Source organism: Salminus brasiliensis, chromosome 19 (genome assembly GCF_030463535.1).
Source record: "Salminus brasiliensis chromosome 19, fSalBra1.hap2, whole genome shotgun sequence".
NCBI lineage: Eukaryota > Metazoa > Chordata > Actinopteri > Characiformes > Bryconidae > Salminus > Salminus brasiliensis.
In genome coordinates, this window is record NC_132896.1 from 11,242,144 (window position 1) to 11,258,369 (window position 16,226).

General features: G+C 41.0%; 1 protein-coding gene across 1 annotated transcript in view; it reads right to left on the minus strand.

Annotated features, from left to right (window-relative positions):
* pcdh11 (protocadherin 11) overlaps positions 1–16,226 on the minus strand; it is a 210,819-nt gene that overhangs the window by 122,285 nt on the left and 72,308 nt on the right. The window contains exon 4 of the mRNA XM_072663060.1: positions 1,629–1,688. Within this exon, the coding sequence (XP_072519161.1) occupies positions 1,629–1,688 (60 nt within the window). The remainder of the gene's footprint in view (positions 1–1,628; positions 1,689–16,226) is intronic.

The window sequence follows — 16,226 nt, forward strand, 5'->3', positions numbered from 1 at the left end:
TCTCTCCAGGGTAACTCTCGCTCTCCTCTATCTCTTCCTGCCTCTCTCGCTCTCTATCCTCCTTTCCCCTACTCCCGTTTTATATAATCACCACGCTTTTAAAGGCTCTCTGTTCATTAGCTCCCTTTCATCGAGGATGCATACAATACCGAGGAAGAAAATAGGAATGGTCTTAGTGCCACATAATAAGACATTCCTATTATATAAATCATATCCGACCATTTAGCCATTATACTTTCATTCCGGGCTGAGTGACACACCAAATTACTCCACCGCTCCATTGCTTTCTTTGCATATTGGTTTGTGCAGATCACAGACGCTAATGGAAAGCGACGAGACAGAGATTATGTTCCGCTGGTCACGGGGAAACCGTTAACGCCGTCGCAAATCTGTGGCATCCCTTCATTACCTCAGTCCGGCGCAGTCGTTCCAAGGGGAGCTGACAGCAACATGGGAATTGCAGCGCTGCCCATATTTCAAGGACAACATACACGGACCCGGGCGGCCCGCAGTTGACTCATAGCGCATCAGCACTGTACGAAGGTGTCATTAGAGGTGATCTCGGCAGGCGCAGCACATGCCCACGTGAAGGACAGGCCAGCAATTAGAGCCTGCTTCCGTGTCAAGCAACTCAGGACAAAGCTGATTGCCTTTTTCTTTTTTTTTTCATATTGCACTGAAGCGAGCGCCAGTGTCATTTCGAGTAATGCGCGAGGATATAAATAGTTGGCGGCTCGCTGTGGCAACCTCCCAGCGACTAAAGATGGCGGTCAGTGCATTAAGGCAGTCCACATAAGACAGAGTTGGAGTTTGACCATTCGGTGACAGCCTGTCAGACATGCCACTTTCCTTCCCCATTTTTCGGGCAACTCCAGCAGAGTCTTTACTCTTGACCCTGCTAGTCAACCAGAAAAGGACATGAGCATTTTGACACATTTGGGGTTAGCAGGCTCTGAAAATAGTGTGAGGTTTCGCAATGTAACACATTAGCACGTTCACATGCAGACAAGGCAAAGAGCTGAAGAATATTTTCGCGATGAAGTTGCGAAAAGGAAAAAAAAGAAAAACACACATAGCCAAAGGAGCTGGAATTACCGGAAGAAAAGAGAGAGAAACTGAATGTGTTATTATTTCTACTCTTCTCAATAATGAGAATGTAACTGATTGTTATTTCTGTTTTGCTGAATCCCAAACCAGAATGCATGAAATCACTGATAATTCCGTCGCTTGTAAGCTTGCGGAAATAGAGGAATGGTACAGTTCAGAATCTTATTTTCAACGCGAGCTGCAGATAAGACACTGCTGAGGAGGACATATCTGAGGTAACAGATTAAAAAGAAAGAAAACCCCACTTCACTAGCAAAGTCACTTCCAAGAGCATGAGCAACTGCAGAGAGAGAAGAAATATCCAGCATCCTTAGCAAGAGGTTCAATTAAGAAATGATTGAAGATCAGATGAAGATCAGAGCAAAAAGCAAAGGCGAATGCAGACAAGCATGCTAATTACTCCCTTTACGATTACCAAGGCATGGTCGGCGATGTAGCACGTAAACATTTCTCATTGGTGGGACGCACTGAAAAGATACAGTTTACATATAAATAGAGAAATGAGTAGGGTAATGACTCACCTTATGGGGGCAAGTGGCAGGGACTGCAGGAAATGTCTTGTCTGGAGTCTGGCTCTGGTTCTGAGAAAGAGGGGGGAAAAAAGCATGTCAGTTTAGGCTGGTGCTAAAAACATGAAAGTGTTGTGATGAAGTGTGTGTAACACGATGCTGTGTTTAGAAGAAGCAAGTTGACCTATTGCCTACACACTAATTCTAAAGAATCAAGGAAGCCAAGAGAGCGAGTAAAGGTTAAGATCATTAATCTCTGGAGGTGGAATAAACCCTTAAGTGATAGTTACAGAGAGCCATTCACTGCTTCCCCTCTTTTTCCTCCCACATGAATGACTCCACTAATAATTACAACATTTCCGTACAACATATGCACCAAGTCCGAAACAGGAATTCATTAGGCAATTACCATTTTGTAAATACGCTTCAACATCAGACAGATACATGAAATACGACGCTAAAAAGGTTACGCTTAGGTAAGCCAACAAGGCAACAACAGATGGTCCTGCTGTTTGTGATTATGTAGGATGCAAGGCCTCTGCACAGCGACAAAGGCAACAGAGGGAAAAGCCGCCATCTTTAAGGTGACCTAATGTGTGTGGAAGGGGTTGTAGAGCAGAGGCACTCACGGTGGGGAACCAGGGCCCCATAAACTTCTCCGCCACAACTACCTCTGGGAGACCCAGTTGATTCCAAGCAGGTGCCGCCAGTCATTTCCTCATATCCAATTATCTTCCTGTGGTACAACTAATGCACCTTGACACTATTAATGGCTTCCTTATGGTATCACCAAGAGAGATGAAACATTGAACTGTCCGGGCTTCAGCATCTATATTTCATTACCACTTAGAGGAGTCAGCGTGAAGTGTGGGGGAACTTCGCTTCACACCCACAGCCTCATAAAAAAAGGCCCTCCACAGCAGTCCTCAATAGACCACACTCAACAAGGGGCTTTTTGTCCCTGCGTCTGCGATGGTCCAGACTCTGAGAAAGCACAGGAATGATAATCCGGCTTATTAATTTCTATGCAGCTGACCAATTACTGCCTGCCACCTCCGCTTCTCCATATGTTTCCCCGAGGCAGCAGCTTTCCCTTTTAATGAGTGTGTTTTAAACAATACCTGATATTGTAACCCGAGCAGCGCTGACATAGGTAGGCAAGAAGGCGAGGCTAATAACGTACACCTTCCCTGGCTCGCAAGGGCAGCTCAGAGGACGTGTTTATTTAAGAGAGCCGCTGTCAGCATCATTCGCAGTGACCTGGGCCTGCTCTGCGCCTGCACAACGTTTGGCTCGAAGTGGTGCTTTAGAGTGGGTACACTGAAGGTAGTGCATTGAATTTACTTTAAGCAAATAATCCAAAAATTCATATCCACATGAATAAAACATATTACTGTGAGCCCAGTCTGGTCTTTCAGTTGGCTTACTTTTAGTAGGGCTGCTCGATATGGACATAAAATGCAGTGTTTGATAAATGACTATCATAGATGATAAATGATGGATGATAAATTATGTCTTAATATCTGGAAATGCAGCACAATGTGTCAGCCTGAAGAATAGCAGCTATCGCTACGGCTAATGATGTAACGTGCACTAAGTCTTATGTTCTTGTTTCCAAACATGATAATCTGTTTTGTCCTTGTTGTGTTGAAGGATTTTTGCTTCGTCCAATTATATATGTGTTCTGTTCACTGATACAGTGAGTCTTTTGCTCTGTAATTATCTGGTAAGAGAGCCATCTGTGTATCATCAGCATAACTGTGGTACTCAGTGTTGCTCTTCTGAAGAATGTGGCCTAAAAGGAAGCATTGAGATTAAACAAAAGGGGCCTGAGAACTGATCTTTGGGGGATTCTGCATGTCATAGCCATCGTCCGAGATTCATAACTGCCAACAGTGACAAAGTTACTTCGGCCTTCTCGGTAAGACCTGAATCATTTAAGGACTGTTCCAGAAAGTCCTGCGCAATTTTCCAGCCTGTCTAGTATTCTGTGATCTACAGTGTCACATGCTGCACTAGGATCTAGTAATACCAGAACTGAGATTTTACCAGAGTCAGTATTCAGGCGTATGTCATTTAATACCTTTGTGAGAGCAGTCTCAGTGCGGTGGTGGGGTCGAAGAACCTGACAAGAACATGTCTGCGCAACTGCCCATTAAAATTATATTTAAAACATACTGAGTTGATAGGTAGGTTTGAGACTGCTCTGTGGTTGTTTAATACAGAAGCGTCCACAGTTCTCTTTTTAAGAGTGACTTAATGGACGTGGCTGGAGCTATGGGTAGGGCTAAGCCATGGGTAGGGCTAATGGCTCAGCCAAGGCCAAATGTAAAAAAGGAAACCCAATACTGGTAGAGGACCAGATATATTTTGAGGCATGTATTTATGAAGAAATGAAATTGGTGACAGTGTGGGTCCAGTGTTTGTTATCTTAGTAGCTTAGTACCTCCTGTTCTAAACTAAAGAAGCTAATCTCAGATATGAAACATTTCCTGACAGATTGACTGGGGTATGTAATAAATCATGTCAATTTGATTTCACAACAAACTATTCCTTTAAACCTGGAGCTGGAAAGCGCTAGTTTGGGATTCAAATGCTACATTTCCATGCTGTTATTGCAGCTGTTAGCCAGGTATCTACCACGGGAACTCATATCACAGTGACCATAAAAATAAAACATATTGTGCAGCAGTACATGTGTTGATGTAATACACTGTATTCAGGCAGAAATGATGCATCAAGTAAACTTAGTGCGTCACTTTTTTCCAGATTTCAACTCCTTTGCTGCGAGATATTGCATTTATAGGGCCGTCCTTTTCTTTTTACGATTCACTAATAAAGTGCTGCTGGATTATGATTATGATCCTCATCACTGACACTGAAATCTCTCTGGTGGAAGAATTCATGATAATGTGTTACATTTCCACTGCATATTTTTTGAGCACCCCATGGGTAATTACTCCATATGACAGGTATGGTGAGCGGAGCGCATTAAACTTGTTCTATATGTTTAAATAATACATGATCCCATTAAAATATGACACGGGCAAAGCACACACACACACACACACACACACACACACACACACTTACACACATATAGTCAGGCATGAACACACACACACACACACACACTGAGGTTTCATTTAGCTGCAGGTACACAGGCACCATTATCAGAGCCAGTGCTGACCTGGTGTGTTCAGTGCCATGCCCTCTGTCTGATATGCAGTGAAATTATATGCTGCACTGAAAAGCTTGGGCGATGCAAATTTCAACTAGGCGGGTCAAAGCTGACATCTCCAGCAGTCGGTTGTTATTTCGAAGAGCTGTTAACGGTGGTGAGAAAGGCAGAAATGTGTTGGAGTTGAATATATATATATATATATATATATATATATATATATATATATATATATATTTTTTTTTTTTTTTTTTTTTTTTTTTTTTTTTTGGGGTGGAGGGAGCATGATGGCATTGTATATTCTTGTCAGCTCACTCCATTATTCATGCAGTGCCAAAGGTTCTACATGTAATCAAGTAAACAGGCTGAGTACTCCAAATACAATACCACCTCAAACCTAAGAGCCCATATGTGGGCCCACACTCAATTCCCCACTCTAATAATTGCACAGTTGTTTACTTAAATTGACTTGATTTATGAAGGCACTCTACTTCTCTGAAAAGTCTCAAATTATAATACTCTAACTTATACTCTTTTCAGTTCCAGTGTAGCCATACTTTCAGAATTCCACTCATGCTGAGTGCTAGGCTATTACTTGACTTAGTATTTCTTTCTACTATTATATCTTTACTTCAGTAAACACTCAAGACTGAATAATGTATCTGTAGATTATCTCCAGAATAACACCAGATTAGCACACTCAACAACAATAGCAACACTCTCCTTGGCTGTCTCTATTAGAAAGTGTTATTACTGTGAGACACTACACTTAGACATGCAGATAAGTTTCATTAAAAATGCACTAGACTTCTCATGATTATATATTTATATATATATATATATATATATATATATATATATTTTTTTTTTTTTTTACACAAAAATCAAGCTTTTTGATTATTAAAGCTGAAATTGTTATTAAATTGTTATTACACTTTAGAGAACGGATTTTAGAATAGTTGGAATATTCTGCTATTGTTTAATCCATAACTCAATACTTTTTCTAAAGGATTCATTTTGTAGTGCAAAATTTTAGTAAATCCAAGGAGGTTTAATTTCATAAACACAATTCTGTGAGCAGGTTTTTTTTTCTAAATACAGAAACAGAAGCCACAGATGCCATTGTGGCATGTGATATATTAAACATGTAATAATATTAAAAATATTATTATTATTAAAAAATGTGAGACAGTTATCCTGACAACCTTACACAGATCAATTGAGATGACAAGATTTTATTCCAACGTTGGAAATGTGTCTGCAGAAGTAAAATCGTTTGAAAAATTGTTGTGTGGTTTAAGGCTGGTATGCTCCCAGGCCAGAAAAGATTGATAGACTTGACAAAACACTATTTCTGGTGACACTTTATTTAGAGGGATCCTTTTTAGATGAAATAAACACTCATCAGACTCTCAGTAACACATCAAACACACGTCAGAAGAAGAAGCATCTGACTACATTCAGATACACCTAAAATACATAATCTGTAAAATTCTGCAGATTTGCAGAGTTTCTAGATGTTTACCTGAGGAATCACTGATCAGGTCTAATATAGACCATCTCTACATCCTCAACAAGCCGTTACAGACCTGCTACTAACACCAGTCTGGAACTGGAGCTAAACTGGATTAGGCTGAGATTAATGGGCCAGAGTGGGGCTAGGGTTAGGTTAAGGTCAGGGTTAGGGCCAGGATGATGATTAGGATTAGGTTTTGGGTTGCATTTAAGGTTATGATAATGGCCAGTATTAGGGTTAGGGGTTGGGTTTTAGGTTAAGGTTAGGGTTATGGCAAGGAATGAGAGTTAGGATTAGAAGTTGGATTGAGGTTGGGGTTAAGATTAAGGGGCCAGGATGAGGATTAGGATTAGATTTTGAGATTAATTGACGTTGAGGTTAGGATTAGGACCAGGATGAGGAATAGAAGTAAATTTTGGGTTGAGATTAAGGTTAAGATTAGGATCAGGGCCAGTATGATGGTTAGGGTTAGGTTTTGGGTTGAGATTAAGGTTAAGATTAGGATCAGGGCCAGTACGATGGTTAGAGTTTGGTTTTGGGTTGAGGTTAAGGTTAAGATTAGGATCAGGGCGAGTATGATGGTTAGGGTTAGGTTTTGGGTTGAGGTTAAGGTTAAGATTAGGATCAGGGCTAGTATGGTGGTTCGGGTTAGGTTTTGAGTTGAGGTTAAGATTAGGATCAGGGCTAGTATGGTGGTTTGGGTTAGGTTTTGAGTTGAGGTTAAGATTAGGATCAGGGCCAGTATGATGGTTAGGGTTATGTTTTGGGTTGAGGTTAAGGTTAAGATTAGGATCAGGGCTAGTATGGTGGTTCGGGTTAGGTTTTGCGTTGAGGTTAAGATTAGGATCAGGGCCAGTATGATGGTTATGGTTAGGTTTTGGGTAAGGTTGGGTCAGGTTATGTTTAATAGTAGTAACATGTTAAGTCTACTTGATAGAACATATCATCAGTAAATCTACCTAATGTCAGTAATACATAATCAGAACATCTTCAAGATATTAACCTCAGTGTTTTCTTCACTGCTGCTGCTTCGGTTGAGGTTAGGGTTTAGGGTTAGGTTAGGATTAGGTTTTGGGTTGCGGTTCAGGTTAGGGTTATGGCAAGGATGATGGTTAGGATTAGAAGTGGGGTTGAAACTGAGGTTAAGTTTAGGGCCAGGATGAGAAATAGAATTAAGTCTTGAGCTGAGGTTGAGGTTAAGGTAAGGATTAGGGCCAATATGATGGTTAGGGTTAGGTTTTGGGTTAAGGTTAAGGATAAGATTAGGATCAGGGCTAGTATGATGGTTAGGGTTAGGTTTTGGGTAAAGGTTAAGATTACGATCAGGGCTAATATGATAGTTAGGGTTAGTTTTTGGGTAGAGGTTAAGATTAGGATCAGGGCTAGTATGATGGTTAGGGTTAGGTTTTGGGTAAGGCTGGGTCAGGTTATGTTTAATGGTAGTAATATGTTAAGTCTACTTATTACTGTTACTCTGTTGAGAGTTTATTAACCATCTACAAAGTACCTCTCCAAATAAAGTGTCTGAGTTTTGACATGTGTATATTTACAGTTTTAAAAAAGGGGGCTTTAAGCGACATCATAGAGAAGATTTGTTTACATCAAATGTTTTTTAAAAGGTTCTTCACACTCACACATTTATTTTACAAGCCTGGTTCTTTATTGAACCAAATTTGGTTGTTTTATGGCATCAGTTAAAGAGTGTAGATGCAATTTGTCCAGTTGATGGGACCAAAATCGTCATTTCAGCCTGTTGTGTTTTGTCTTAAAATACCACTAGAGCGACTTAAACGAGATCTAGCTGATAATCACTTACATTACAGCATCTCCCCAGGCAAAACTAATCCAGCTCTTACAGGGCTTTAGTTTCATCGTTGCCAAATGTTACTTCATGCTAGTTACTGAAATCTTATGGCCGCATGATAAGCCATAAGAAAATAAGGGGTTTAATCAGTCTAAGGGGTTTAAGCGGTTAAAATCATCTACAGTTAGTAATGTTCTGAGCTGACAAATGTGTATGTACTAGACCGGCTCTTCCTTGGACAATGCTCTTTTAATAAATTCCACAGAGATAGACTGAATGGAATCGTAATGTCTTTGTCAGCTGTGCTGAAGCTGACTGATGCTCAGTGTGTGCCACGGCTACAAAGGGGGGGTGCTGCTGTTGGAAATGACAGCTTCCCACAAGTGCACCAGGACATGGAGGCTCCCTGCTCCTGGCGTGCTCATTTGCTAAGCAGTGTGAAGCCCCTTCTTTGAGGCAGCGCTGGAGTGCTGAGAAAAGTCTCAATTAAGGCTTTGTAATAAGCCAGAGTTAGAGACAGGTACATGCCATGGGCCCGAATTGCTAGAACAATCACATCTGGCCCCGAAAAAAGAGAAAGAAATCTCTGCAGAACCTTAGAATCTCTACAGTAGCTGGAGTTGGCCAAGCAGTTCTCATATTACCAAAGCAACTCCCCCGTTATATTGATTTTGAAGTAATGCTGCATGAGAAACAAATGAATAAAATAAAAGCTAAAAAATTCTCTCATTAACAGAAGCACATTGCATGAGGTTCACGGGACGTATAGAAGTAAGCCAGAAAGGGGAACCAAATTATATGCTTGGGCTAGCACTTCAGACTGCGCAATCAAAGTCGGTTACTTTAGTTCTATGCTAATTTCTGAGAAACCACAGAGCTCTCAGAGGGTTCAACATACTAGGTGTCTGATTAAAAATGTTCTTTAATATCTGAAACACTTGTTAGTGTTTTTTTTTCTTTTTCCACATTATCTGAAACTTCTGTGTAAACGAAGCTGATCTGAAAGCACAGTTCTTAGGAGAAATGTCCTCAAGGTGTTGCTTTACCTGTTGTGTTTGTTTTCCAAATGTATTCATAGCTTTCAGAGGTATGGGGCCTACCAAACCCCATCAACCCCATCGTCCCAATAAAAAAAAAAAAGAAGCAAAACGCTGTAATTGGCATCCAGGCAATCTAAGTTTGAGACCCCTCGAGGAAATTCTCCTTGCATATTAAAATGAAATATATGATTTTCTTAGATGTGCTCTTCTTCTTCTTCTTACCTGACTATCAAATTTGCAATCATGTCCCTTTTTTGTCATGGTAGCTAACAAAGCTAATTCCCTCCTGTTCACGCATCCAGCTAAACACACAAATATGCTCTACAAGCACACATACACACACTCAGAAACACACAAACGCACATACACAGGCCTCTCCTCGGGCGGTAATGAGTTTGCTATGTGTTTTTAAAGGGATTAACAGCATTAAAAATCACATTTCATTCTCTTAACAGAGCAAAACAAAGCTGTTCATAGAAAACATGTTCATTTGTTTCTGTTTTAGAGAAGCTTAAATGTAATGCATGAATATTTTATCACCCGGGCTAATGCAATCGAGCCGCGCGTGAGATTCATTATGAAATCGGAAGAAAAATGACAACAGTCACAGTGTAGACCGTCTACACGACTACAGTAATGACAAATGAGCTAATCAATTTGTCATGCAATGGTAATGCTCTATGTTGCTGGTAAAGCCGAAGAAGACGAAAAAGAAGAAGGAGAAAAAAGCACTAGTATTTCCGAGACATCTTGAAAGAAGACATAAACAACTGTGTTCTTTCTCTTAGCAAACCCTGGCGAGATAACAAAGAAGAAAAAGAAGTGGTCCAAGATGAGCTGAGACAAAAGCTTGAGGTTGAAAACTGGCACAAATGAGCAGCAGAGCAGCTTTTTATTTCTTACTTTCTTTTTTTCCCACCCTAGAAGCCATCTCTTGCCATCTCTTGGAGGAGGTGTGAACACAGTTACATTAACTTGTCTTCTCCAATACGCACCAGGTGGAGCCGACTCAGCGCCCTCTCAGACGAGGCCCCTTTTAAAAAACCACAAACAAGAAGGCCATTCACTCTGGGCTAGAGCGAGCGAGCATGGGCCTTTCCTGGCACTGCCGGCACTGGGACTCTGCCCGGGCCCCAGTAACATTCTCCTCACACACTGGGAGGCTTTGTGCGTCCCACTTCCTGGCTGCCACTCAAGAGTGCCGAACATTAAATAAGTCGCATTCCCATCAACTTGCTCCTTGTTTTGTCACCTCTGTTTACAACAGACGTCGGTTAATTTCAAGAGAAACGGGTGGTGGTTGTGTGTGTGTGTGTGTGTGTGTGTGTGTGTGTGTGTGCGTGGGGGGGGCAGTATTTTTCAGCATTTCTCTCAGCAGGATTAAAGTGAGCCTGTATTTCAAGGATTATCAGATGCTTATGATCATGTGACCCCCACTGTTTTTGATCTTGGAGAAATAAAGGAAAAGGGAAAAAAAGCGAGAGAGGAGAAAAAAAGAAACACTCAACTCTCCCCGGATCCCATCGCTGTTGGCACCGCATAATATGACAAGAGGAGATGACAGCTGGGGAAAAAATAAAGCATGTAACGGGCCTCGATGTAGCCTGGTTTACCCCCAAACATTCCCAGAAAACCAGATTCCAGGTTTAGTCAAATGACCAGGGTAGCTGTCAGCCAGGTTTGGTAGTAGGCCTGGTAAAAGCAGCCTGCTTGTATTTGGATTGGGCTGGGTGATGAAGCTCAGTCTTATTCTGTTAGGTTGTTGGTTTTTTTACCATTGCTTCTGTCTCAGACATGCCCCCACATCTACCCTTCATCCTTCCCCAATTTTAGCAAGAGAAATGGAGCAAGTTTCCCAGTGCGTAGTGAGCTTTCTCAACACACAACAGCGGATCTGCTCTGGAGTCCCCAGGCACTGCTATCAAAGCGCCTCTCCACAGCTGATCATTAGCAATTTCAGAGCCTTAGGCAACTCCAGGCCCCCAGACTGAGCGGTATAATTTAGCGGCTGTCTTGGCCATACAATCAAAGGCCCATACTGTACATTTATCATTCCAAGCCAAAAAAGAAAAAGGAGTAGGGGGGTTTGGAGGGGAGGTTGGCATGTGACTGATATAGTGGAAATTAAAAAATCTGCAAGGCAAGGAACTACGGAGCACTTTAGTAAACATATCCACAGAAGAATAAAACAGCATTTTTTATTGCTCCCCAGGACCATTTCCAATTAATTCCACTGCCAAATAAAGTCCAGGACGAATCAAAACAATTATTTTTGATGTGGCTTCAAGCAATGAAAGCTTTCTATTTGAGTGGTCTACCTGAAATCACGATAAGGTGCAGTTTCGGGCACAAACCATCAAAGCCAGATTGAATATCCTTTTAATAGCAAAAAAAAAAAAAAAAAAAAAAAGAGAAAAAAAAAAATACTAGGCCGTCAAAGTGCCCATCTGCCACATTCTGAAATGGGTCCTGTCAGTCACATTCAGTCTAAACTCATAGATTCAGCCTGATGTGGCCTGACAGGTAAGTTATATATTTCTTTTTCTTCGAGACTGTATTTTGTGTGTCTTGCCACTGCCTTATGAATATAGTATGCTTGAAGAGGGACATGCGTGGATATAGGAATTCCAAACTTCCACCCGACAACGACCCAGTTCTCATCTTGAACCAAATGGCAACCTGGTTCTCCACTTCAGTTTGATGGCATTCAATTTATATGTAGAAATATGCAAAAACAATCAATTAGGGATCGGCATGTTGACCAGTTTTGGCATTCCGGCATCCACATTTTCAAAAAGTAGCAAAGGAGTGTGGCCCATAAGCAAACGTGTAACAAGGATGTTTTGTGTAGGTAAACATTTGCAAGCAGAACCTACGTTTATATTTGTTTGCCTTTAACATCATAGCAAATGTTTCCGAGATTCTTCCTGAAAACTTCGGTGTTCAGTGTATGTTTTTCTGCTGCGTCTTGTTGATATTGTTTCAACTAATTTTATTTGAAAGTTTGCAGTTAGATTGCAAATGTAGAGACAATTTAAACAATTATGTCTTGATAATCACTTCATTTAAGATGTTAGCTAAGTAGAATAACAGAATACCGTGCTGACAAGCTAGTAAAAATGACTGGTACCTTGGACAGGGTCACCCATAACCTTCCCTTCCGTTACTTGATGGGAGAAGAGCAGTACATTAAATGAGGTAAAATCATATTAAGGGTGCAGCATTTTTCCAGTCTACTGAATAGTATGCTGTTGTGTTATATCAGCTGTATCCTACGGTAATGTATGACAGATGTTTAAATCTATCGATAAATTAGATCATTTATGAGTTCATGTCAACACCTACTCTGAGAATCCAAAAATCAAATATGATGTTATTGAGGTTATATGTCATGTTAAATAAGACATGCTGTGTGTTATCATGTTATATTTGAATCTTTAAAATATATATTTTACATTAGGCACTTTTTATCCCCTGAACCTTTGTTTAAAGCAAACAATGAGTGCAACTCTTTGAAGGTAAGGGCATTGAGCTTTACCAATATCCTCTAAAAAGTTTTGGTCAAGTTTGGTAGAAATTTGTAGAAGCATTATTTAATCTGTGTTTGGTATTTTTCATTGTAATTATTTAATTGTGTAACATTAAATTGTAAAAAGATAGATATGACATCAAAATTCTAGTAAATGTGTCACAGAACATGTCATTTCCTAAACTTACCAATCTTTATGCTACTACAGTTCAAGTCTGGATGACCATGTTTCGATATACTATATACCATAGGATCCTTTGTATTAATGACAAGTTTATTAGCATGAGCACAATTGGGCCAGTTAATGAACAGTTACTGAAAACCACATACAGGCAGAACCTCCTATTTTAAAGCCTGAGTTTTCTATTAAAGCTTTTTTTTCCTATTAAATCCTCTGGTACCTACTGTTTATATATGTACCATAATAGCACACAGTCTGCTCCTGTCATGCAGTCTAAGGAAGAAACAAATCCCAGTACAGAACAACCCTCAGGTTCCCACAGTAGAAGGCCAGAAATAGTGTCCAGAAAGCAGAAGGCACACAGGGAAACAATTGCACTGTAATTGCAGCAATGATAACAGCTCCTGAGCTAGTAAATAGCCATATCACTCATACTGCTAACCACACTTGTTGAGCACTTTTATTGCAGATTACACTTCTCCTGTGGCTGGGGACTTGCGGTGAAAATCCGACTACGTTTGATATATGACCACACAACTGGAAATTCAAGGATGTTCCGGGTGCAATATTTCAGCTTGCTTCAAAGTACTGGTTTTCCTGGTATTACGGCACACTGTAATGATGAGGTTCATTTGATGTCTGTTATTAGAACTAGGTTTGTTGTGCTAGTGGGCTCTACAGAAAAACACATGATGCTTTTTGATGGTAATCGAGGTTGTGGTATTTACGTTTGTTCTTTTTTCTAGCCTCTCTTTCACATTTTGGTGAAATTAAACAGTCAGACTACATCCTGAAATTGAACATATCTTAAAATAAAAGGAGATTTGATATGTTTTTTGTTCATTTTAAGAATTCTAAGACTTCATTAATTACATTAGTAACAAGGCAAGCAGTGACAATGCCAGCAGAGACGTGGTCAGCATGGCACTGGCTGCACCTGAAATCTGGTTGACCACCCCGGGGTGCCACATTACACATTTCATTTATGTAACTGGCTGATTAGAATGCTTCCACCCACCTTTTCTGAGAGAAAACAGATCAGCGAATTACACACATTTATCAGACACCAGCAGTTTTGTAATGTTTCTCCCTGTCTTCCCCCTGTATTAGCAGGTTACAAGCCCAGTCTTACTTATTATATGGCGACACAGTGGTGCAGCAGGTAGTGTGTGTGCCACACAATTCCAAGGGCCTTGAGTTATAGGTTGGATCCTTGCTCTGGTCTCTATCTCTAAGGAGTTTGATGTACTTTCCCCATTTCCATGTAGGTTTCTTCCGTAAGCTGCGACGTCCTCCCATCTTCAGAAAAGGCATATGGTAGGTGAATTGGCTGTGCTTATCTGTCCCCACTGTGTGTGGTACTCTGTCTAGGGAGTATCCCTGCCTTAGAATCCAGACCAACCTGGAATCATTGGGCGCACTGCAGAGTATTCTGGGTGATTCTGGGTAGTCGCGGTCGGTCAAGTGGGTGCAAGGGTGCAAGAATTACTGCAGACACTGGGCACAAAGCAGGGATATAGGTAGATAGAACAGGAATACTCTTTCCGGACCCACTTTAACTCTGACCAGGAAAAATTACAGATGAGAAATTGTGAGGAAATTAAACAACCTAGCTGGTTAGCTGCTGGTAGAGGTTAGCAGCTGTGTCAGTAGCCTTAAACATATTGCTCATGGTTTTATAGCTGTATATAAATGTGTGTGAAACTTGTGAGAAAGTAATTGTAAGACTTGTACAAGGCTGAATTTGAATGCTCTGTTCCACCTTAAAAAGTGCAGCCATGACAGAGATGCTTATTGGGTTGACTGTCTAGGTACTGTAATAGAACTCCTGCACCATTTAAGGTGGAATTTAAATAATCTGAATAAGAACCCGAAGCCAGCTCCATCACACATGTCGAAGAGTGCAGTAAAGCTGTATAGAGTGTATACAGTGTGTATACTGTGTGTGTGACAACAGGCTTCTCTTTAATAACCCATTAATTTAATGTCAATGTTATCATTTTGATGTGTATTAACAAAGGGAGAAAATACATAGGTGTTAACCCATAAATAATGGGTTTCTAAACTTTGGACACCCTAAAATGACCTAGATAACCCAAAGGCCACCGCACTGCTACAGTTTTCGAAATGCTAAAGTCCCCTTCACAAAAGTTTTATCACAACCATCACTGCCACACAGTACATTACACCTCCGGGTGCACTGTACTTCTGCCTTTTGGTGACAAGTTCCGTAACGCTGTGACTTCAGTACGATTATGCATATCAGCCCTTTACAGTAATCGCATGTGTGTACCCATTGGAGCGGCGCTTGTGTGTTCAGCTTGTGTAAATTTAGTTCAGATTGCCCATTTGGTGCGGCACATTCTTTCCTGGCACGTGCCCGTCAGTGTCTCAGACCAATTTGTCATTCCAAGCCCGCTTTGTGTGCTGCCAGGACGGAGATGATGGCCATGCGCTGCTCTGATCCTGGCAGCACCCAGGGACAAGGCCAAGTGTTCCGCACACACTCCACAGAGGGACGAAAGGGCTTCTGCCGGCTGATCCCCGTCTCCGAGGGAGAGGAACAGAAGAACCGGCTTTGCTGAACTTCTCCGAGGCACCAGCTGAAGAGCTCAGCCACTAGAATGTGTGCGACAAGATATAGCTTGCTCTGAATGGAGCTCAGGCTCTGCTGTGGTTTGGGTTTTAGCTCGGAAATGTTAACTGGTATTTGGTTGCACCGTAGTCTTAGTCTTAGGAGGTCCACGAAGAAAAATAATGCTCTGCTCTTCTCTCCCCCTCTGCTGACGCAAAAAAAAAAAAAAAAAAATAGCAACATATTTTGTTATGGGATAATACACGGCACACAAAATGGCATCAGTCCATTATGAAGCTTGACCCAATCCATTAAGGCCATTCACGTCCTTATGTCGTGCTTTAAAAGCTTAACATGAGCAGTTGACCGGTTTACTTTTACACCGAGTGGCTTATTGTTTTGTGTGTGTGCATGTTTGTGAAATTCTCTTTCCATTCTGAATAAATCAGAAAGGTTTACATGTATATTGTTTGCTCAAATCATCCATTCCTAAAGCTTTGGACTTTGAAGGAACCACCGGCTGGCTTAGCTACCAGTAAAACTCACTCAGACCAAATGTATGTCAGGTTCTAATGGACTGATTTCCGAAGGTTTTATGAAGTATGTCATCCTGGCTTGCCCTATTATTCGTGAGTTTTTTTTTTTCTTCCTCAAAGCAGCTCCGGTATGTCCACTGCTCTCATTTCATTTCCATTCATTATTGCTCTTTAAGGTGTCGAATCCTTTATGTCAGAGACCTTACACAGACTACCCAGTACTGTAGGTCTAAGGCGGCTAAGGCCAC